The following is a 23,932-nucleotide window of genomic DNA, read 5'->3' as shown; positions in this document are numbered from 1 at the left end:
CCCCCAGTCTCTGTCTCCAATCGCTTTATTGGGGTGGGGGCCGCGCGGGGACATCACCGGAACCGGGGGGGGCGGGGGGACACTCAGCCCCCCATGGGGCCCCCCCGCGTCCCTCCGTCGGCTGCGGGACCCCCAAACTCTACTTGTTCTTCTTGAAGAAGCTGAAGCGTTTCTCCCTCTCCTTGGGCTCGCGGGGCCGGGGGGCTCCGTCGGCGGGGGGGGGCACCGGGGGGAGGCTCAGAGCCCGCGACATCCCCTTGGAGGGACCCCCGGGGACCCCCGAGATCTCCCGGGGCCCCCCCGGACCCAGCGCGGCCCCGGCGGCGGCTTCGATGCCCCGGAGCCACAGGGCCATGTCGGCCTGGGGAGGGGACACGGGGACATTGGGGACACGAGGGGGGGGGCAGGGGACATCCAGGGGGCGGGGGGAGGGGGGGGGGTCTCACCTCGTCCTTAGCCTGGAACAGGAATTCCTTCCCATCGCTCAGCCTGGGGGGGGGGGCCGGGATCAGCCACCGGGACCCCCCCAGCCCCTTCGTGTCCCCCTCATGTCCCCTCATTTTTCCCACACGCTCCCCCCTTTTTCCCCCTTTTCCCTGCACATCCGCCACATTACTCCCACTTTTTTTCTCCCTTTCCCCCCCGCTTTTTCCCCATTTCCCCACATTTTTCCTCCCACTTCCCACCCCTCATTCTTCCCCCATCTCCTCCCCGTTTTCCCCCCTTTTTCTCTACATTTTCCCCCCAAATTTCCCCCCCATTTTCCTCCAATCTTCCCCCACGTTTTCCCCCATCTCCTCCCCGTTTTCTCCCCCAATTTCCCCCCATTCTCCCCCAGATTTCTCCCCCTCTTTTCCCCCCATTTCCCCCCCATTTCTCTCCCCATTTTCCCCCCCCGTACCCCAGCCTGAAGACGTGTTTCCGTTTGCGGTAGGCGGTGGCCGGGTGGCAGCGGGCACCGCGCAGGGGGGTGGGGGGCTCGCCGTGGTACGGGACCCCCGCGCCCGCCCCCCGCGCATCCTTGAACACGCTCAGGGCCCCCCCCCCGCAGCACGCAGTACAGGCTCTGCCAGGACCTGGGGGGATCAGGGGGGGTCTCTGAGCCCACCAACCCCCCAGGACACAGCCCCGGCTCTGCCAGGACCTGGGGGGATCAGGGGGGGTCTCTGAGCCCACCAACCCCCCAGGACACAGCCCCGGCTCTGCCAGGACCTGGAGGCCGTTGGGACTTTAAGGGAGGGGCGTGGTATTTAATGGGCGTGGCCTTGGAAGGGCGGGGTTATCTGGGTGGGGCAGGATGCCCATATAAGGCTGGGCATAGGGGTGTGTCCGAAGGGGCGCATTCTGGTCGCATCGAGGGCGTGGCCATGAATGGGGTGTCCCCAAGTCCGGGGGTGTCCCCAGGGTGTCCCCAGGGCCTGGAGGTGTCCCCAGGGTGTCCCCAAGTCCAGGTTGTGTCCCCAGGGTGTCCCCAAGGCCGGGTCGTGTCCCGGGGGGCGTCCCCAAGGCCGGGGGTGTCCCCAGGGTGTCCCCAAGTCCAGGTCGTGTCCCCAGGGTGTCCCTGGGGGTGTCCCCAAGGCCGGGGCTGTCCCCAGGGTGTCCCCAGGGTGTCCCCAGGGTGTCCCCAAGGCCTGGGGGTGTCCCCAGGGTGTCCCCAGGGTGTCCCCTGACCTGTTGGTGGCTCTCTTGCCGGGCGCCTCCAGCTCCTGCTTTCGGCACAGCCCCCCCTCGAGGGTCTCGGGCGGGGGGGGGGGCGCGGGGGGGCAGCGTGGCCGCCACCCCCCCCTGGCCGGGCCCCCCCTCCTGCGGCCCTTTGGGGACCTGGGGAGGGGGGACAGGGGTGAGGGGGGGTCCTACACAGGGGTCCGGGGGTGTCCCCCCCCATTCCGGGGGGGTCGGGGGCCTTACCTGGCCCGCGGCGCTGTCGGGGCGGATCCCGTTGAGGGCCGGGGGCTCCGGGGGGCGGCTCTGGGGGGTGGGGGCCCTGGGGGGGGTGGTGGGGACACAGGGGACACCCCACTGTCACCGTCAGAACCCCCTCCCCATATCCCACACCTCCCCCTCTGAGCCCCCCTGTCCCCCCGCCCGCACAGGGGGACCCCCAACCCCCCCCCCCAAACCCGGGGGTCCCCCAAACCCCCCAAACCTCAATGTTCCCCCAAAATTCCGCCCCCCCCGCCTCGCCCCCCCTCACCTCTGCCCCTCCCCGCCCCCTCCGCCGTCCTGGCTCTCGGGGGGCGCCACCGGGGGGGTCCCCCCGACTTGGGCCGGGGCCGGGGGGGGCTCGGGGGGCTGCAGCTTCCTCGCCTTCTCCTCCTCCTCCTCCTGCCGCCGCCGCCGCTCCTTCTCCTCCAGCTGGGGGGGGTCGGGGGGGGGGGTCAGGGACACCCCGGTGCCGGGGGGGGGGGACACACAGGGGGACCCCCCCAGGGCATGGAGGTGACACAGGGACCCTCAGCCCCCTCCCACGCTGTGTCCCCTTGGTGTCACAGTGACTCCAGTGCCCCCCCTTCCCCTTGTCCTGGCCATGTCCCCTCTGTCCCCCTCCCCACGTGCCCCCATCGCCCCCTTCCCATTTCCCTTCATTCCCCCCGTTTTCCCCCTGTGCCCCCTCCCCATGACCCCCCATTGTCCCCATTTCCTTCTGTGTCCCCCCCGTGTCACACTCTCCCTTTCCCCCATGTCCCCAATGTCCCCGTGTCCCCCTCCCCATTTTCCACCCCCGTGTCCCCCCCGTGTCCCCCCCGTGTCCCCACCGTGGTGAGGCGGCTCAGGGCAGCGAATCTCTCGTCCCAGGCGGCCGCGGCCTTTTGGAAGCTCTGGTGGCGTTTGAGGAGGGTCTCGGCCTCGGCCAGGCTGGAGCCCAGCTCGGGGGCGCGGGCCAGGGGCTCCCTGCTGGCCAGCCAGGCCTCGGCCGTGGCCGCGTCGCGCCCGAACACCAGCACCTCCAGCACTGGGGACACGGGGACTGTCACCGGGGGGGACACCGGGGGACGGGGACACCCCTGAGCCACCCCCGGGCACTGAGAGGGGACACCAGGGGACAGGGACACCCCTGAGCCCCCCCTGGGCACTGAGAGGGGACACCAGGGGACAGGGACACCCCTGAGCCCCCCCTGGGCACTGAGAGGGGACACCAGGGGACAGGGACACCCCTGAGCCCCCCCTGGGCACTGAGAGGGGACACCAGGGGACAGGGACACCCCTGAGCCCCCCCTGGGCACTGAGAGGGGACACCAGGGGACAGGGACACCCCTGAGCCCCCCCTGGGCACTGAGAGGGGACACCAGGGGACGGGGACACCCCTGAGCCACCCCTGAACCCCCCCTGAGCCCCCCTGAGCCCCCCCTGGGCACTGAGAGGGGACACCAGGGGACAGGGACACCCCTGAGCCCCCCCCGGGCACTGAGAGGGGACACCGGGGGACGGGGACACCCCTCTGTCACCCCTGACACCCCCACTGAGAGGGACACAGGCACAGGGACCCCCCCTCCCACCTTCTGGGTGGGGTCAGCACCTGAGCCTGGCACAGGGGACATGAAGGGACATGAGGGGGACACAGTGGGGGACACAGGGGACACGTGGGGGGCCGTCCCCCCCCAGTCCTCACCAGTCTGCAGCCACTCCAGCTTGTCCTGCCAGCGCTCCCCGATGTCCCTGCGGCGCTCCTGGAGCTCGGCCAGCTCCTGGGACAGCTGGGGGGACATGGGGACAGGATGGGGACAAGGACATGGGGACAGAGATACAGCGGTGGGGACACAGGGACGTGACGGGACGTGGGGTGGGCACGGCACCGTGGATTTGGACGAGGGATGCGGGGTTGGGGACTTGGGGACAGTGACAAGGGTGGAGACACGGGGACACGGGGACAGGCGTGTCCCACCTTGTCGGCGTCGTGGTGGCCGCGCTGCAGCAGCGCGGTGGCCGCGGCCACGCAGGCCCCGAAGGAGCCCTCGCGCGCCTCCAGCTCCGCCCGCAGCCCCTGGTGCTGCTGGATCAGCAGCTCGGCCGCGGTGACATCCCTGCAGGGGACACGGGGACACCGGGGGTCACCACGGGGACACCTCGGCTTCACCTGGGCGCAGCGGGCAGGGCTGGGCCACCAGGGTGGCCGCGGTCACAGCCCCGTGCTGGGGTCACTGTGGTGTCCCTGGGGTGTCCTTGGGGTGTCCGCATGTCCCCACAGTCACAGTGTGTCCCCACATCCCCATGTGTCTCCACGTCCCTGTGTCCCACAGTGTCCCCATGTCCTCGTGTGTCCCCGTGTGACCCCGTGTCCCCAAATGTCCCGTGCCCCTGCTGTGTCCCCACAGTCACTGTGTGTTCCCGCACTCCCACGTCCCAGCATCCCCGCAGTGTCCCCACATCCCTGTGTGTCCTCGTGTCCCCAAATGTCCCCACGTCCCTCAATGTCCCCGTGTCCCCCCGTGTCCCCGCAGCGTCCCCACACCCCAGTGCCGTTCCCACCCCCCCGCGGTGTCCCCGTGTCCCCTCCCGTGTCCCACCTGGGCCTCTCGCGGGCCTGCAGCTGCAGGTGCATCCCGTCCATCCAGAGGCGGAGGTCGCGGGCGGCGCGGAGGAACCGGAACTGCTCCACCGTGTCCCCGAGCAGGCGGCGGCGGCGCTGGCAGCGCCCGCGGAGCTCGGCCCAGGCCGCGGCCACGGCGCCTTCCTGCGCCCGCAGCTCCTCGGCCCGCGGGCCCGCGTACGCCGCGGCCAGGCGGCCCGCGGCCTCCTGGACGGCTGTCACCTGGGGACAGGTGGGACAGGTGTGACAGGTGGGACAGGTGGGACAGGTGGGACAGGTGGGACAGGCGGGACAGGTGGGACAGGCGGCCCGCGGCCTCCTGGACAGCTGTCACCTGGGGACAGGTGGGACAGGTGGGACAGGTGGGACAGGTGGGACAGGCGGCCCGCGGCCTCCTGGACGGCTGTCACCTGGGGACAGGTGGGACAGGTGGGACAGGTGGGACAGGTGGGACAGGCGGCCCGCGGCCTCCTGGACGGCTGTCACCTGGGGACAGGTGTGACTGGTGACATACCCCACTCACAGCCACCTCCTGCACCGCAGCACGTCTCTCCCTGTCTCTCTATCTGTCCCTGTCCCCTCACCTGTCCCTATCCCATCACCGAGCCCCTCCCCTCTCCCCCTCCCCTCACCTGTCCCGCCCCTCACCTGCGCGCTCAGGGCCTGCACGTCGTGCTCGAAGGCTCGGTGCTGCCTCTCCAGCCCCTCGGCCGCCCGCAGGTCCCGGCCCAGCTCCTCGGGCACCTGCCGGGCTTTGTCGCGGAGCTGCGCCAGCACCTGCCGGGCGTCGCGGCGGAAGCGCTGCAGGTCGTGGGCGGCCGCCAGCTCCTGGGCCCGGGTGGCCACCAGCTCCAGCAGCTCGGCCCAGGCCTCGTTGAGCCCCGCTTGCCACTGGGCCACGGCGGCGCGCTCGGGGTGGCCCCCGGCGATCAGCGCCGCCGCCGCCGCGTTGGCCGCGTCCACCCGCTCCTGGCCCAGGCCGCCCGTGTCCCGGGAGAACTCCCGGAACTTGTCCCGGAGCAGCTGCGGGGACACGGGGACACGGGGGGGGTCAGGGGGGGCTCACGGGGACAGGGGGACATCGGACACGGGGGGGTCAGGGGGACACGGGGAGGTCAGGGGGGGCTCACGGGGACAGGGGGACACAAGGACCCCCCCAGTGTCAAGATGACCTGGAGACCACCTGGCACGGAGGTGGCACGGGGACTCCTCAGCGTCACAGCGCCCGTGTCCCCTGGCTGTCCCCTCACCGTGACGTGCTCGAAGTCCTGCCCCAGCTCCCGCGACGCCGCCACCACCTCTCGCTCCGAGATCCACTGCTCCAGGTCATCGAGGTCCCTGCGCAGCTGGCACAGCCGGTGGTGGCCCTGCAGGGTGGCCCTGCGGTTCCCGGCCAGGTGACACAGCCCCGCGTAGAGACGCTGCACCTGCGTGGCGCGGGCACGGAGCCGCTCGCTGGACGGGGGACAGGGGACAGCGGGGTCACCCGGGGACACCCGGGGACATCGGGAACAGGGGACAGCAGGGTCACCCCGGGGACAGGGGACAGCGGGGTCACCCGGGGACATCGGGAACAGGGGACAGGGGACAGCGGGGTCACCCCGGGGACATCGGGAACAGGGGACAGGGGACAGCGGGGTCACCCCGGGGACAGGGGACAGCGGGGTCACCCCGGGGACATCGGGAACAGGGGACAGGGGACAGCGGGGTCACCCCGGGGACAGGGGACAGCGGGGTCACCCGGGGACATCGGGAACAGGGGACAGGGGACAGCGGGGTCACCCCGGGGACATCGGGAACAGGGGACAGCAGTGTCACCCCGGGGACACGGGCACAGCGGTGTCAGGGCACTCAGGGACACGGGAGGACAGCCAGGGGACACGGGGACAGGGCGCAGAGGCGCCTCGGGGGACAGCGAGGCCAGGGACGGGGCTGCGGGCGCCGCGGCGTCCCCGCGCGGTCCCCACCCGTCGGGGTGGCCGCCCGCCGCCATGGCCCGGCCCTGCTCGGCCAGCAGCTCCACGGCGCCGCCGTAGTCGCGCAGCTCCTGCTCCAGCCCCAGGTGCCGGCTCAGCATGGCCTGCGCGCCCGGCTCGTCCTGGCGACACCGCGGCGGTCACGGCGCTGTCCCCACCCCACCGACACCCCACACACACACACACAGCGGGTCCTTTGGGTGCCCCTGACCCCTCCAGGTCACGCACAGACACCCCCTCCTCCCCAAATCCCCTCTAACCCTTCCTGACCCCCACAGATCCTCCATAGCCCCCTCCCAGAGACCCCCCCAGAGCCCTCGCAGACCCCTCGGATCCCACTCTGACCCCATAGACCCCTCCCCACAGCCCCCCTGACCCCCTGTCACATTCCCTGCTCCCCCTCTGACACCCCATAGACCCCCCAGACCCCCACAGACCCTTCCCAACCCCCCTAAACCCACCACAGACCCTCCCATAGACCCCCCCAAAGACCCCCCTAGACCCTTCCCAATCCCCCTAAACCCACCATAGAACCCCATAGACCCCCCAGAACCCCCCAAAGACCCTTCCCAATCCCCCTCAACCCACCATAGACCCCCCCAGACCCCCCCAAACCCCTCCCTACAACCCCCATGACCCCCTCAAACCCCCCCAAATCCCCCAAACCCCCTCCCCACCGCCCCCCTACACCCACCCCAGACCAAGCAGGGGGTGACACCGCTTGTCCCCAAGGCCAAGGGGGAGGGGGAGGGGGTCACCACCCCCCGTCCCCCACCTTGGCCTTGTCCTGGGCCAGCATGTGCAGCTCCCGCTCGCCCAGCCAGGCCTCGGCGGCCGCGGCGTCCCGCAGGAAGCGCTGGGCGGCCAGGGCGGCTTCCAGGCGCTGCTGCCTCCGCGCCGCCTGCGCCCGCAGCTCCCGCCAGGCCTCCCGCAGTGCCGGGACCCCCGCCCCGGGGACCCCCGCCCCGGGGACCCCCGCCCCGGGGACCCCCCGCTCCAGCAGCTCCGTCACTCGGCGCTCGCGGCCCTGCAGCTCCTTCTGCAGCGTCTGCGGGGATGGGGGGGACATGTGGGGTCAGAGGGGGGGGGTTTGGGGGGGTTTGGGGGGGATGTGAGGGGAAATCGGGGGGTCTCGGAGGGGTTTATGGGGGTCTGCGGGGGGGTTTATGGGGTTTATGAGTCCATAGGGGGAAGTCGGGGGTCTGGGAGGGTTTTATGGGGGTCTACGGGGGGTTTATGGGGGTCTACGGGGGGGTTTATGGGGTTTATGGGTCCATGGGGGAAATCGGGGGGTCTGGGAGGGATTTTTGGGGGTCTGGGAGGGATTTATGGGGGTCTGCGGGGGGTTTATGGGGGTCTGTGGGGGGTTTATGAGGGTCTGCAGGGGGGTTTATGGGGTTTATGGGTCCATGGGGGAAATCGGGGGGTCTGGGAGGGATTTTTGGGGGTCTCGAAGGGGTTTATGGGGGTCTGCGGGGGGTTTATGGGGGTCTGCGGGGGGGTTTATGGGGGTCTGCGGGGGGTTTATGGGGGTCTGCGGGGGGGTTTATGGGTCCATAGAGAAAAACTGGAGGGGAGGGGGTCTAGAGGGTCTGTGGGGGAGTTTATGGGGGGAATTGGGGGGGGGTCTAGGGGGTCTGTGGGGCAGTGGGGGTGTTTATGGGTTCATGGAGGGGTCTGCGGGGATGAGTCCTGGGGTCACAGGGGACACCGGGGGACACTTGGGGACCCTCTGAGGCACCTCGTTCTTCTGGAGCAGCAGCTGCACCGAGGGCAGGTCCTTCCCGTGGTCCGTGGACATGGCCAGGGCCTGGCGCTCCTGCACCCACAGCTGGGGACACGGGGGGACATCGGCGTCACCCCGGGACGCCGGGGTCACCGGGGGACATCGGGCTCATTGGGGTCATTTGGGGTCCGGGACACTGCAGGGACAGGGATGTGGGGGGGCTCAGGGATTTGGGGGTCAAGGACAGCTGTGGCAGGGGGAGAATTTGGGGTTCAGAGACCCTGGGAGGGGTCAGGGCGGGTGGAGATCAGGAATTGGGGAGGGGGGCTGGGGGGGTCAGAATTCAGGATCAGGATTGGAGGACAGTCAGAGATTCGGGGTCCAGGATTTGGGATCAGGAATGGAGGGGGATCAGAGATTCGGGGTCCAGGATTTGGGATCAGGAATGGGGCAGGGGTCGGGGATTTGGGATCAGGAATGGAGGGGGATCAGAGATTCGGGGTCCAGGATTCAGGATCAGGAATGGAGGGGGGATCAGAGATTCGGGGTCAGGGATTCGGGATCAGGAATGGAGGGGGATCAGAGATTCAGGGTCAGGGATTCGGGATCAGGAATGGAGGGGGATCAGAGATTCGGGATCCAGGGACCCCAGGGCTCGGTGACAGCCCCGGGGGTGTCCCCCCCACTCACGAGCTCGTCCTCCAGGTCCCTGCGGAACTGGTGCAGTTCCCTGGCGGCCGCCAGGCTCCGGCCGCGCTCCCGCAGCGGCTCCCGCAGCTCCCGGAACTGCTGCTCCAGCTCCCGCACCTGCTCCTGCACCCCCGCGCTCCGGGGGTGGCCCGGGCTGAGCCCCCCGGCCTGCGCCCGCAGCGCCCCCACCTCCTGCTCCCGCAGCGCCGCCTGCGTCTCCAGCAGCTGCGGGGGTTCGGGGGGTCAGGGACCCCCGGGGGAGCCCCAAAATCTGCACTCCAAAATCTGAACCAGCACCTGAATCCTGCATCGCAGACCCGCACCCCCAAAGCTGCACCCCAAAACCGGAACCCCAAAACCTGCAGCCAAATCCTGCGTCGTGGACCTGCACCCCCAAAGCTGCACCCCAAAACCTGAACCCCAAAACCTGCAGCCAAATCCTGCATCGCAGACCCGCACCCCCAAAACTGCACCCCAAAACCGGAACCCCAAAACCTGCACCCCAAACCTGCGCTCCCAAACCTGGGGACTTCCAAATCTGCATTCTGAACCCTGAACCCAAAACCCCTGACCCCAAATCCTGCATCCCAAACCTGCATCCCAGACCCCCCCCCAAAACCTGGGCACCCTAAAACCTTCACCCCAAAACCTGGGAATCCCAAACCTTCATCCCAGAACCACCCTAAACCCCACAGCCCCAAACCTCCACCCGAACCCCGCATCCCAAAAGTCCCCCCCCCCGTCCCCCTTTTCCCCCATTTCCCCGTGTCCCCCTGACCTGGTGCCGGGTGAGCAGGACGCCGACGCTGGTCAGGTCCTGGCCGCAGTGTCCGGAGCGGAGCTGGGCTCGGACCCCGGTCAGCCAGGAGCGCAGCCCGGCGCAGGCCTGGGCGCAGCTCTCGGCGCGCGCGGCCTCGGCCAGACCCCGGCCCTTGGCGGCCGCCGCCGCCTCCACCTGCGCCCACAGCGCCCGCAGCTCCTGCCGGGGAGCGGTCACTTGTCCGGCTAGCGCCGGCCGAGCCCGCGCCAGCTGCTCCCCGTCCTGCGGGACACGGGAATGACAACGGGGAGTTACGGGGGGCACCCTGGAACCGTCGTGGTCGGACACAAAAAAATCACGGGGTGGTCGTTTGTCAAGGTTGGACCCGTGGGATTGGGGAATCGTTGAGGTTGGACAGGTGGGGTCATGGAATCATTGAAATTGGACCCGTGGAAACATCGGTGTTGGACCCAAAAATTCACGGGATGGTCGTTTGTCAAAGTTGGACCCGTGGGATTGGGGACTCGTTGAGGTTGGACAGGTGGGGTCATGGAATCATTGAAATTGGACCCGTGGAAACATCGGTGTTGGACCCAAAAAAATCACGGGATGGTCGTTTGACAAGGTTGGACCAGTTCGGTCGTGGGATCAGGAAGGTTGAACATGGAATCATGGAAACTGGACCCTGGAAGCATCACGGTCAGACCCAAAAAATCATGGGATGGTCGTTTTTTAAGGTCAGACGCATGGGATCGTGGAATTGTTGAGGTTGGATTCATTTAGGTGTGGGATTGTGAATGTCAGACACGGAATGATTGAAACTGGCCCGGTGGAAATACCAACACTGGACCCAAGAAATCATGGGATTGTCAGTGTCGGGCACAAGGGATTCTTGAGGCTGATGCTCTGAATTGTGGGATCATGAAGATTGGGCCCATGGAACCATGGAACGGTGCAGATTGGACCCACGGGACGGTGAGATCATTGAAACCGCACCCGTGGAATCACAGAATTATTGAGGCTGGACCCACGGAACCACGGAACCGCCGAGGTTGGAGCCGTGGAATCCTGGAAGCGCCGAGGTTGGACCCACGGAATTTTGTGACTCAACTGCCCCCCTCCCATACCCCACCTTTCCCAAGGGCCGCCCCTTCCCTGATCCCATTTTTCCCTCGTTTTCCCCCCGTTTTCTCCCCGTTTTCCCCCCGTTCCCACCTTCTCCAGCGCCTCCAGCCAGCCCCGGTTGGCGGCGAGCTCGGCGGCGAAGGCCTGGTGCTTCTGCCACTTCCCCTGCAGGTCCCGCGTGCCCTCGTAGGACACGTCCCGGGCCACCGGCAGCTTCTCGTTCAGCCACAGCGTCAGCTGGGAACGGGGACAGGGACACAGCTCAGGATCTCTCCCACGGTCCCAGCCCAGGTCTCATCTTCACCCCTGGTGTCCATCCCGATCCCAACCCCAATCCCGATCCCGGCTCACCTCCTGCCCGTCCTGCAGGAACTTCTGCAGCTCCCAGTTATCCCGCAGCCGCCCCAGCAGCTCCTGGGCCGATTCCCGGATCTTCTGGTGCCTGTGCCAGGGCCGGGGGGACGGGGGGGAGGTGAGAGACCCCATTCCCATGGGATGGGAAGGGACTGGGGCTGGGGCTGGGGCGGGTCTCCCTCACCTGCTCTCCACCGACTCCACCGTCTCCCGCACCTTTTCCGCGTGGACGCCGCCCTCGTCCAGCAGCTTCCTCCCGGTGTCCGTGAGCGCCCGGACGCGCTCGGCGCCGGTGTCCAGCGTGGCCAGGAACTCCTCCAGCCTCCTCACGGCCGCCTCCGCGCCCGGCACCGTGCCCGGCATCTCCGTGTGCGCCAGCGTGTGCTCCTGCACGCCGGGACCGGGATCAGCGCCGGGATGGCACCGGAGCCCCGGGATTCCGCGGACCAACCTCACCTGCTTCCCCAACGTCCCCTCCACCTGCTTGGCGTCGCGCAGGAAGACGTGGAAGGCGACAGCTTGAGCCAGGAGCCGCTGGCGCTTCTCCCACACCCGGCCCAGCTCTTCCCAGTCGGCGTCCAGCGCTTCCAGGCGCTGGAGCAGGGACAGGCTCTGCGCGTCCGTCTGTCCCCGCGTCACCTCCCCGCCGGCGGCGCGGGCGCTCCGGTAATCGGCGCCGTAGTGCGAGATCTCGGTGCGGAGGCTTTCGTGCTGCCGCAGCGAGCCCTCGGCCTCGGCCAGGGACGCGGGGACATCCTCGGAGCCCGCGGCCGCGCGCGTCCGGGACAGCCAGGCCTGGAGCGCCGCCAGGTCCCGCAGGAAGCCCTGGAGGCGCCGCGCCTGCCCCAGGGACTCCTCGCGGCTCCGGTGGCACCGGCGCAGCGCGTCCCACTCGGCCTCCAGCCCCGCCAGCCCCTCGCGGATCTCGGGCGCTCGCTCCGGCTGCTCCCCCTGCAGCTTCTCGCCCTCGGCCCGCAGCTCCCGCAGCTTCCCCTGGATTGCGTCCAGGTCGCGCCCCATGCCCGACAGCTTCCCCTGCAGAGCCGTGATCCCGGCCAGGTCCCGGCCCAGCGCCCGCGTGGCCTCGATCGCCGCCGTCTTCTCCCGCATCCAGCCCCGCGTCTCGTGGCATTCCAGGCGGAAATTGTGGATGTTCAGCGCCGCGGTCAGCGCCAGCTTCTTGCGCTCGGCCAGCGCCCGGAACCGCTCCCACCTGGCACGGGTGGGATCGGGACACGGTGGGACAGAGCCCGGGGAAGGCTCGGAGCGCCCCGGCCTGGAGAATCCATCCCTGGAATGTCCCGGCCTGGAGAATCCATCCCTGGAGCGTCCCGGTCTGGGATCTATCCCTTCCCAGAGCATCCTGGCCTGGAAAACCCCTCCCTGCATCCCTGGAGCATCCCTGACTGCCCGAGGCATCCTCAAAGGTGCCTGGAGAATTCATCTCTGTCCTGGAAAACTCAGCCCTGCCTGCCTGGAGTGTCCCAGCCTGGAGAATCCATCCCTGCCTGGGATACCTCCCTCTGCCTGGAGCATCCCTGAGCGCCTGGAAAATCCATCCCCGCCCGGATCCAGCCCCAATTCCCGCCCGGAACTGAGCCCGCCGGGCCCGTCCCCACCTGTCCCGGAGCTGCTCCCAGGTTTCCCGGGCGCTCTCCCGGTTCCTGTCCGCGGATCCCTGCAGCTCCTGGGTGACGCTGCCCACGGAGGCCACGCGTGCCGCCAGCGCCGCCAGCTCCGGCTCCAGCGTCTCGAACCTGCGGGAGCACCGGGAATGACCGGGAAGACCGGGAATACCGGGAATAGCGGGAGTGCTGGGAGTTCAGGGAACGCGGGAAACCCCGGCAACGCCGTGCCAGAGCTGGGGATGCCACAAATCCTGGGAGTACCACAAGTTCTGGGAATACTGCGCTGGAAGTGGGAATTTTGGGAATTTTGGGAGCTGGGAATGCGGTGTTGGAGGTGGGAATTTCAGGAGTGCTGGGACTATCTCAGGTCAAGGTGAGAACTCAAAGAGTGCAGGGAATGCTGTGCTTGAAAATTCTGGGAACACCTGGAACACTGGGAACGTTGTGGTGGAGGTAAGAATTCAGGCAACGCTGGGAAAACCGGGAATAACGGGAATACTGGAGAGATCCTGAGGAAAAACGGGGATAACGGGACGATCCCGTGTATTCTTGGGGGGATCCCAGCGGGCGGAACCGCAGTCTCGGGGCACTCCAAGACTTCCCGGGAATGATTCTGGGATTCACACGGCCAACCCCGGGCGCTCACCGCTGCTGCACCACCTCCAGGTCCTCGATCCGCTCGGGAATTTCCATGGAGAGCAGCCACTGCTCCCTCTCTCCCACCCAGAGCGCGCAGGCGTCGGCCTCGCTGCGCGCCGCGAACAATCCCAGCGCGTCCCGCAGCTCCAGGCGCCGCAGCTCCGCCCGCTCCTCCAGCTCCCGGTGCCGCCGCTCCAGCTCCTCCAGCCGCTCCGCCAGCCCCGGCAGCACGTCGGGAAGGTCGGCGGCATGGTCGGGCAGAGCCTGCTCCCGCAACGCCGCCAGCGCCGGCCGCCGCCGCCGCAGCTCGTCCTGCAGCTCCCGCAGCCGCCGCTCCAGCATCCCCGCCGATCTCTCGTCGTGACCGAGCTCCGGCCCCGCCAAGCGCCGGGCGGCGGCCGCCAGCCACGCCTCGGCCTCGGCCGCCTCCGCGTCCAGCTGGAATCGCCCCGCGGCCGCGCGGAGCCGCCGCTCCCGTTCCGCCGCCAGCGCCGGCAGCGCCGCCCAGAGCGACTCCAGCTCCCGGATCCGTCGGGACACGGCGGCCGCGGGGTCCGGGGAGCCGGGAGTGGGGCCCGCGGCTCCCTCCGGGGGTTCTGGGGCTCCCCCGGGGCGTTCCGTGGAGCCGTCGGGGCGTTCCGAGGGTGCGGCGGCGGCGGCTGCCGGGGGTCCCTCCGTGCATCCCGGCGTGGATCCCGCGGGTCCCAGGGATGCGCGCTTGGATTCCGGGGGTCCCGTGGATTTGGCGGCGGATCCCGCAACGGGTTCCGCGGGTTTTGCGCTTCCCGTCGACCCGGCAGCGGATCCCGTCGCTCCAAGGGCGGATTCCGTGGATCCCGCGGCTCCGTCGGGCGCTCCGTGAGCCAGCAGCTCCCGGCCCCGCTCCAGCAGCTGCTCCAGCGGCCCCGCGCGGGTCCCCAGCGCCCCTCGGATGGCTTCGAGCTGGCTCAGCATCCTCAGGGCCCCCGGCAGGTCCCGGCCCAGCTCCGGGCAGCGCAGGAGCCGCTCCTGCTCCCTCATCCAAGCCTCCTCCTCGCCCGCGTCCCACAGGAATTTCCAGAGGCGCCGGGAGCGCTCCAGCCGCAGGCGCCGCTGCGCCGACAGCGCCGACAGCCCCCGGTAGCGCAGCTCCAGAGCGGCCACGCGGGCCCGCAGCTGCTCCGGGGGGCACGGGCGGTACCCTGGGGGGCACAGGAGGGGTCAGCGGGGCGCGGGGGAGCGCCGGGGGTGGAAGGGTTTGGGTCTGGAATCCCCAGGGCTCAGCGGTGCAGAGTTTGGGGATCCTGAGTTTTGAGGGTGGGAGGGGTCTGGGATTTAGGATCCCAAGGATTTGGGAGAGGCTAACTTTGGGGGTCCTGGGGGTCTGGCGTTTGGAGGTCACGGGGTTCAGGGATCCGGTGTTTTGGGAGCTCAGGTTTTGGGGTTCCCAGTTTTTTGGGGGTCTTGAGGTTTAGGGGTCCATTTTGGGGTTGTGGTAGGTCCCACTTTGGGGCTCTCAGGTGCGTTGGGGTCCCGGGATTCAGGTGTCTCTGGGTTCGGGGGGTCCCAGGGCATCCCGGGGGTCCCAGGTTTTTTTTTGCGGGGGTCACTCACCGTCCCCCTCCCCGAGGAAGCGCTCGGCCGCCGCCCCCACACTCCGGACCCTCTCGGCCTGCGCCGCCACGTCCCCCTCGACCAGGGCGTGGATCTGCAGCAGATCGTCCACCTGGCTCAGGTGCTGCCCGAAATCCCGCGACTGCAGCCGCACCTGGGGACACCGGGAGGGGTCACCGGGAGTGGGGGGGGGGGGTCCCAACCCGGGAGGGGTCACCGGGAGTGGGGAGGGGTCCCAACCCTCCCCCAGACCCCTCCCCACCTCCATCTCCTCCATCCAGCCCATCAGGTGCTCCAGGTCGCGCAGGAGCCGCTGCAGCTCCAGGTGCGCCCGGAGCCGCTCCCGCCTGGCCGCCACCTGAGCCCGCAGCGCTTCCCACAGCGACACCACGTGGTCGCGCCGTGTCGCGATGCCGCCCATGTCGTGATAGCGCTCGGCCTCCAGCTCGGCGGCCACGGCGGTGACGGCGCGCACGCGGCTGCCGTAGGCGGCGATGTCGCTCTCGATGGCCTCGTGCTTGCGCAGCGCGGCCTCGACACCCCCCAGGGACCCCCCGAAATTGTCCTGGGGGGGAAAGGGGGGGTGAGGGGTTGGGGACAGTCCAGGGACCCCCCGAAATTGTCCTGGGGGGGGGAAAGGGGGGGTGAGGGGTTGGGGACAGTCCAGGGACCCCCCAAAGTTGTTCTGGAGGGGGGAAAAGGAGGATGAGGGGTGACAGAGGAGGGGGACACATCCCGGAGGTGGGGACAGGGAGAAGCCCCCTGTGGCGGGGGCGGTTTCAGGGTCACCTGTGCCGCCAGGTTGTGGGGACTGGGGGTCGGTTGGGGGTCCCGGGGGGGTCTCAGGGGTGCCTGGGAAGGGGGGGTCCCGGTGTCACCTGTGCCACCAGGCGCTGGTTGTCGCCCAGCCAGGTCTCCCTGAGGGCGGCCTTGCGGTGGAACCTGGCGGCCAGCTGCTCCAGGTGCTGCTGCCGGAGCAGCTCCGAGCGCAGCGCCAGCTCCCGGCCGTGCTCCGCCTTCTCCAGCCGCTCCCACGCCTGCGGGGACGGCACGGTCACCTGCGGGACTTGTCACCTGGGCCACCGGTCACATCTGTCACCTGCGGCACCGGGGACACCTGGGGCGCCTGCCATACCTGTCACCTGGGGCACCCGGCACACCTAGCACTCGTGTCACTGTGTCCCTTCCCATGTCCCCAATGTTCTCCCTGTCCTTGTCACCTCCCATGTCCCCAATGTCCTGTCACCCCCCCAGTGTGTCTCCCTGTCGCTGTCACCCTGTTGATGTCGGCGCTGTGCGTCCCCCAGTGTCCCCCCGTGTCCCCCAGTGTCCCCAGTGTCCCCAGTGGCTGTCACCCTGTTGATGTCGGCGCTGTGTGTCCCCCAGTGTCCCCAGTGTCCCCAGTGTCCCCCCAGTGTCCCCAGCGTCCCCAGTCGCTGTCACCCTGTTGATGTCGGCGCTGTGTGTCCCCCCGTGTCCCCAGTGTCCCCAGTGTCCCCAGTGTCCCCAGTCGCTGTCACCCTGTTGATGTCGGCGCTGTGCGTCCCCTCCCGCGGCACGAACTGTCGCTGGTTGTTGGCGCGCAGGCGGCTCCGGAGCGAGAACAGCAGCACCTCCAGGGACCCCTTGTCCTCGAACCTGCGGGGGGGGGGGACACCCCGAAATACACCAGAGAACCCCAAATGCACCCAGGGAACCCCAAAATTCACCGTGGGGCTCCTAAAACCCACCCCGAGCCCCAGGGACGCCCCAAAACCCCTTGGAGGGAACCTGAAACCCACCTGGGCAGCCCCCAAACCCCCTTTGAGACCCCCAAGCCCCACCGGGAAGCCCCCAAACCCCCTTTGAGACCCTCAAACCCCACCGGGGAGCCCCCAAACCCTCTTTGAGACCCCCAAACCCCACCGGGGAGCCCCCAAACCCCCTTTGAGACCCCCAAACCCCACGGAGCAGCCCCCAAACCCCCTTTGAGACCCCCAAACCCCACCGGGGAGCCCCCAAACCCCCTTTGAGACCCCCAAACCCCACGGAGCAGCCCCCAAACCCCCTTTGAGACCCCCAAACCCCACCGGGGAGCCCCCAAACTCCCTTTGAGACCCCCAAACCCCACCGGGCAGCCCCCAAACCCCCTCTGGAGCCCCCCAAAGCCCCCCGGGCCGGCGCAGAGCCCAGCGGGGGTCTCACCGGGGGGGTTTCTCGGTGGTGCGGTAGGCACTGAAGGCCTGGAGCTGCCCCTGCAGGCCGGGGATGCCGCGGGGCAGGCGCCGGTCAGTGAGCAGCAGCAGCGAGCGCTGGATCCAGCCCAGCAGCTCGGCCGCCTGCGCCTCGTAGCGGCCGGCCAAGCCCTCGGCCTCGCGGGCCGCCTCCAGCACCTGCGGGACGGGGAGTCTGTCCGTCCTCACGTCCGTCCGTCCATCCATCCATCCATCCATCCATCCATCCTTTATCCATCTATTCTCACATCCATCTGTCCATCTGTCCACCTGTCTATCCATCCGTCCATCCCTTGTCCACCTGTCCATCCATCCATCCATCTCCTGTCCATCCATCTGTCCAGTCTCACATATGTCCGTCTGTCCATCCCCTTATCCATCCATCCATCCCTCCTGTCCCTAACTGATCAATCCATCCCCCACCGTCCATCCCACCTGTCCCTCTGTCCCTCCCCCACCCGTCCCTCTGTCCCTCCCCCACCCATCCCTCCCTCTCCCCCCGCCCATTCCCGCGGATTCTCTCCCCTCCCCACCCCCCGACACCATCTGTCCATCGTCTGTCTGTCCATCTGTCCATCGTCCGTCCGGCCATCTGTCCATCCCTTCCTCCCCCCGTTCCCTTTCCATCCACCTGTGCGTCCACCCCCGTGTCCCCCTGTCCTGTGTCCATCTGTCCACCCCGTGTCCACCCCGTGTCCAGCCTGTGTCCAGCCCGGACCTTCCCGACGCGTTTTCCCTCCACGGCCAGCGCCTTCATCCTGGAGAAGTGATGGTAGAGCGCGGCCACGTAGGTCAGCACTGACCGCTCGTCCGGCTGCTCCACGGCCACATCTGGGGGTCGCAGAGGGGTCAGACCCCCGAATCCCCCCCCCAGGGACCCCCAAAGCCCCCCCAGCCCCTCCCCAGGCCCTCACCCTCGGGGTCCAGCAGCCGAGTGACCCCCAGCTCCCGCTCGGCCACGGCGAAGGCGCTTTGCAGGTTGTGCAGGGCGTTGGCTCCGCGCAGGGACCCCACGTCCAGCAGCTCCGGCCTGGGGGCGACCGGACGGCTGAGCCCGGACCCGGGGCCACTGACCACTGACCACTGACCCAGGGCCACTGACCACTGACCCAGGGTCACTGAGCACTGACCCATTGACCACTGACCCAGGGCCACTGACCACTGACCCAGGGTCACTGAGCACTGACCACTGACCCACTGACCACTGACCCAGGGTCACTGACCACTGACCCAGGGTCACTGAGCACTGACCCATTGACCACTGACCCAGGGCCACTGACCACTGACCCAGGGTCACTGAGCACTGACCCAGAGCCACTGACCACTGACCACTGACCCACTGACCACTGACGCACTGACCCAGGGTCACTGAGCACTGACCCAGAGCCACTGACCACTGACCCACTGACCACTGACCACTGACCCAGGGCCACTGACCACTGATGCACTGATCACTGACCCACTGACCCAGGGTCACTGAGCACTGACCCACTGACCACTGACACAGAGCCACTGAGCACTGACCCACTGACCACTGACCCACTGACCCAGGGTCACTGAGCACTGAGCACTGACCCACTGACCCAGGGTCACTGAGCACTGAGCACTGACCCACTGACCCACTGACCACTGACCCAGGGCCACTGACCACTGATGCACTGATCACTGACCCACTGACCCAGGGTCACTGAGCACTGACCCACTGAGCACTGACGCAGAGCCACTGAGCACTGACCCACTGACCACTGACCACTGACCCACTGACCACTGACCCAGAGCCACTGACCACTGACCCACTGCCCCACTGACCCAGGGTCACTGAGCACTGACCCACTGACCACTGACCCCCTGCCCCTAACCTGGCTGGCCCCATGACCCCCACCCCGAGCCCCCAGCTGCCCCCCAGCTGCCCCCCAGCTGCCCCCCACTGCCCCCCGCTGCCCCCGGCCCGCACCGGTGCCGGTGGATGAGGGCACAGAAGGCCAGCCCGTCCCGCCAGCTCGTGGTGAAGTTCTGCACGTTCACATTGGGGTACCTGGGGGGGGGGCAGGGGGGTGTCAGAGACCCCCGAGACCCCCCAGGACCCCCAGACCCCTTCAGGATCCCCCCTGAGCCCTCCCAGGACCCCCCCAGACCCCCTCACCCCGCGGTTTTCATCTGGCACCAGGCCAGCAGCGCGTCCTTGGCCGATTTCCGCTCCCGCGTGTCCCCGGTCTCCACGCTGATGTCCTGGATCTGGGGTGGGGGGCGCCCAAAAAATGGGGTCAGGGACCCCCAAATTGGGGTCTGGGACCCCCAAAATGGGTGCAAGACCCCCAAGAAGGAACCTCCAGAAGGTTTGGGGTCTTCTATGGCCAAACCCAGACCCCCAGGGTGGGCTCAGAACGCCCTGAAACGACCCCAAACCCCCCAAGGGCAGGTCCAGGATGACCCTGAACATCCCAGGGTGGGTCCAGGACCCCCCGAAATGACCCCAAACCCCCCAGGGCAGGTCCAGGATGACCCTGAACATCCCAGGGTGGGTCCAGGATGACCCCAAACACCCCAGAGCAGGTCCAGGACCCCCCGAAATGACCCCAAACACCCCAGGGCGGGTCCAGGATCCCCCAAAAATGACCCCAGACACCCCTGGGTGGGTCCAGGACCCCCCGAAATGACCCCAAACACCCCAGGGTGGGTCCAGGACCCCCCGAAATGACCCCAAACACCCCAGGGCGGGTCCAGGACCCCCCAAAATGACCCCAAACACCCCAGGGTGGGTTCAGGATCCCCCAAAAATGACCTCAGACACCCCTGGGTGGGTCCAGGATCCCCCAAAAATGACCCCAGACACCCCTGGGTGGGTCCAGGACCCCCCGAAATGACCCCAAACACCCCAGGGTGGGTTCAGGACCCCCCGAAATGACCCCAAACACCCCAGGGCGGGTCCCGGCCGCCGCCCCCGCCCCATTTGCCATGCCGGGCTGGGTGGTCCCGGCTCGGGGCCCACCTGGAAGCGCAGGATGATGGTCCAGACCAGCCCCAGCGTGAGGCGGGGGTTGCCGTCCACGATGTCGTGCGAGCCCACGTTCTCCAGGTGCACCCGCTGCTCCCGCAGGAAGCGCAGCGCCTTCTCCACGTTCTCCAGGCAGTGGATCCGCATCCGGCCCCGCGTGGGGCGAGGCTGGCCGGGGGGGGACGGTCAGAGACCCCCCGAGCCGGGCGGGGGAAATGGGGGGGTGGGGAAATTGGGGTTTGGGGGGGGGGAAATGGGTGGGGGGTTTGAAAATTGGGGTTTGGAGAGGGAAAAAATGGGTGGGGGGGTTGGAAATTGGTGTTTGGGGGGGTGGGGGGGTGTAGAAATTGGGGTTCGGGGGTGCACAGAGGGGCTGGGGGCACAGAAAAGGGGTTTTGGGGGCCTGGGGAGGGGTTTTGGGGGGTCTAGGGGGGGGCCCAGGTCACAGAAATTCGGGTTTGGGGCAAAGAAGAGAGAGGCAGAGCGGGCTGGGGGGTCGGGGGGTGTCCAGAGAGAACTGGGGGGAGGTCCAGGAGGGTCCGGGGGTCCCCATGAGGGGTGTCCCCAATTCGGGGAGGGGTCGCACTCACCAGGGTCTCCCCCGAGAGCCCCTCGAGCAGGCGCAGCAGGAGCCGCCCGTCCCGCAGGTCGCTGTAAAGGTCCCCCAGGTGCGAGCCCCGGGCCAGGTGAGAATTCACCCACTTGGTGAAGGTTTTCTTCTGCACGGCCTCGCGCTCGTCTGGGGGAGGGGGGAGGTCATGGGGAGGGGGCTCAGAGACCCCCCCAAACCCCCTAAAGACCACCCAAACCCCACCCAAAGACCCCAAATCCCACCCAGAGATCTCCCACCCCCCACATCCCCTTTCTTCGGCACAACTGGGAGGAAAAGGGGGAGTTGGGGGGGGGTGGAACCCCCAAAAACCCTCAATCCCCCCCTCAAAGCCCCCCCCAAGCCCCCCCAGGGGTCGGAGCCCCCCGAGGGGGGTCTGCAGGGGGGGATCCCCCCGCGCCAGCCGGTGCTGGATTAACGCTAAGAGGATTTGGGGGGGAGGTCCTTGGGGGGGGTCCTTGGGGGGGTCCTGAGGGGTTCGGGGGAGTTTTGGGGGTCCTGGGGGGTTTGGGGGTGTCCGGGGTGGAATTTGGGGGCGATTCGGGGGGTTTGGGAAGGGAAATTTGGGGGGTTCCCCCCGTTTTTTCCCACTGGATGCCCCCATTTTTCTGGGTTTTTTTTGGTTTTTTTCACCTTTTTTTGGGGGGGGGGGCTTCCCCCGATTTTTAGGGATCACCCCCACGTTTTGGGGTTCCCCCATCCCCGTTTTTGGGGTCTCCCCATATTTTTGGGGGGGTTTCCCCCTCTTTTCCGCAGTTTTCCACCTCTTTGGGAGGGGTTTCCCTCCGTTTCCTGGGGGTTCCCCCCCCTCCCCGTTTTTGTGCCGCCCCCCTCGCATTTTGGGGTGAATTTCCCCATTTTCGGGGTCCGTCTCCCCAGTTCTTGCGTCCCCCATCCCCATTTTTGGGATCCTCACATATTCCTGCCGCGATTCCCATCATTTTCTGCGTCGTTTCCCTCGGTTTTTGGGTTGTTTCCCCCTTTTTTTCCATTTTTCCAACCTTTTCTTTCTGTTTTCCCCACTTTTTTTGCCTCCCCCAACATTCCAGGCCTCCCTATTCCCATTTTTTTTGGATCCTCCACGTTTTTGGCGGGTTTCTCCCCACTTTTTTCGGGTCCCACTTCCACTTTTTTTCCTTTCCCCTCCATTTTCGGTGCGTTTTCTCCTTTTTTTCTTGGTTTTTTCCCCATTTTTTTTGCACTTTTCCCCCCATTTTTCACTTCCCTCTCCATTCTTACCCACTTTCTCCCCGATTTTTATGCGCTTCCACCCAACTTTAGGATTTCCCCTCCCACTTTTTGCTCTTTTCCTCCCACTTTTTCCACTTTCCCCGCGATATTCCAACTTTTCTCCTCACTTTTCGTGCTTTTTCCCCCAGTTTTTGCACTTTTCCCTCGACTTTTTTCACAATCCCCCCGTTTTTCTTTGACTCTTCCCCCCATTTTTATGCATTTCCCCACACTTTTCTCCGACTTTTTCCGTAATTTTCCCCGTTTTTCTCCCATTTTTACACTTTTTGATTGCTCTCTTTATTTTTATGCAATTCCCCAAGTTTTTCCCGCTTTCCCCCCAATTTTTTGCACTTTTCCTCCAATTTTTTTGCACTTTTTCTCCAGTCTTTTTTGCACTTTCTCCCCAAAATTTTGGCACTCCTTTTCCATTTTTCCCCCCACTTTTTCTCCAGGTCTTTTTTGCACTTTCTCCCCAATTTTTTGCACTTTCCCCCCAATTTTTTTTCCCACTTTTTCTCCAGTTTTTTTTTTTACACTTCCCCCCAAATTTTTGCACTTTTTTTCCTTTTCCTCCCCACTTTTTCCCCCATTTTTTTTGCACTTTCTCCCCAAATTTTTCCACTTTTTCTCCACTTTTTTGCGCTTTTTCTCCCATTTTTACACTTTTTTCCCCCCATTTTTTTTCCCACATTACCCCCCCCTCCCCCCAAATATTTTTTCCCATTTCCCCCTCCCCATTTTCGGGGTCTCCTCCCCCCGTACCTGCCAGAGCTTTGATGCGGGAGCGCTCGAAGCGCCGGGCGGAGCCTTCGTCCTCCTCCTCCTCCTCCTCCTCCTCGGGCCCCCCCGCGCCCCCCTCCCCCTCCCAGCGGGGGTCGCTGAACCGCGGCAGCTCCAGGGGGTCGTAGGGGGGAGGGGACAGCATGGTGGCCTTTGGGGACCCCCAAATTTGGGGGGGGGGCTGCGCTGGGTGGGCTCAGGGGGGAGCTGGAAAAGGGGAGGGGGGGGTTTGCTCACTTTGGGTGGGGGGGGGGAGAAAAAGGAGGTGACCCCCCCCCAAAAAAAAATTGACCCGGAGGGAACGGGGAGACCCCTAAATTAATGGAGGTCCCGCCCGAATTAAGGGAGACCCCTCCCCAAATTAATGTGTTAAAATATAAAATAAACTCCGCGAATTGAAATTCTTCACGCTAAATTAATGAAGAGCCCCCTCCCCCAATTAAGGGATCTCCCTCCAAATTGAGAGAAACCGCCCCGAATTAATGAAGAGCCCTTCTAATTAAGGGAGAACCCCTCCCCTAATTAATCAAGGGCCTCTGGAATTGAGACCCCCTCCCCAAATTAATGAGAAGAGATTCTTTGCCGAAATTAACGGAGAACTCCCCCAAATTAAACCGTCCCGAATTAACGAAGAACCCTTCCAATTAAGGGAGACCCCTCCCCAAGTTAATAAAGAGCTTCCCAAGTTAAGAGAGACCCCTCCCCAAATGAAGAAAAAGCCCTCAAATTAATAATGACCAACCCCAATTAACAGGAATTTTTTTCAAATTAATTGAGACCCCTCCCCCAAACCCTTCACCAAGATTCACCTTCGGTAGAGATCCCCCCCCCAAACCTCAGAGCGACCCCCCAAATCCCTCCCGGGGACCCCCCAAAGCCCCCCCCGTCCTCTTCAGGGAATTCTGACCCTTCAAATCCCCCCCGGGACCCCCCAAAACTCCTCCAAGTTCACCCCAAATCCTCCTTAGACCCCCCCCCCAAAACTCTCAGGGTCACCCCGAGACCCCCCAAATCATCCCCAGGGACCCCCAAAACTCCTCCAAGCCCGCCCCCCCCCATAGCTAGAGTTCCCCCCCCCCAAA

The 23,932-nt window shown here is 66.6% G+C and overlaps 1 protein-coding gene across 1 annotated transcript; it reads right to left on the bottom strand.

Moving 5' to 3' along the window:
- Positions 1-11: 11 nt before the first annotated feature.
- Positions 12-22,995, bottom strand: SPTBN2 (spectrin beta, non-erythrocytic 2). The gene is given in 37 exon segments (XM_066208374.1): positions 12-361; positions 447-489; positions 902-1,044; positions 1,046-1,076; positions 1,672-1,740; positions 1,742-1,821; positions 1,909-1,984; positions 2,195-2,355; positions 2,757-2,953; positions 3,611-3,695; positions 3,884-4,022; positions 4,506-4,750; positions 5,177-5,551; positions 5,779-5,983; positions 6,496-6,626; positions 7,280-7,552; positions 8,246-8,335; positions 8,921-9,145; positions 9,699-9,962; positions 10,896-11,042; positions 11,157-11,247; positions 11,344-11,546; positions 11,616-12,372; positions 12,779-12,916; positions 13,434-14,607; positions 15,020-15,173; positions 15,282-15,584; positions 15,898-16,056; positions 16,540-16,657; positions 17,204-17,391; positions 17,951-18,063; positions 18,147-18,262; positions 19,187-19,267; positions 19,376-19,467; positions 20,222-20,395; positions 20,818-20,966; positions 22,833-22,995. Coding segments are annotated over 37 exon segments (7,374 nt in total). The 3' UTR covers positions 12-139.
- Between the last annotated feature and the right edge of the window lie 937 nt (positions 22,996-23,932).

The sequence above is a fragment of the Chamaea fasciata genome, unplaced genomic scaffold, assembly GCF_029207755.1.
Source record: "Chamaea fasciata isolate MVZ Bird 193981 ecotype frontalis unplaced genomic scaffold, bChaFas1.0.hap1 SCAF_225, whole genome shotgun sequence".
Lineage (NCBI taxonomy): Eukaryota > Metazoa > Chordata > Aves > Passeriformes > Sylviidae > Chamaea > Chamaea fasciata.
Note: the sequence above shows the minus strand (reverse complement) of the source record. Positions and strands in the feature narration are given on the sequence as shown.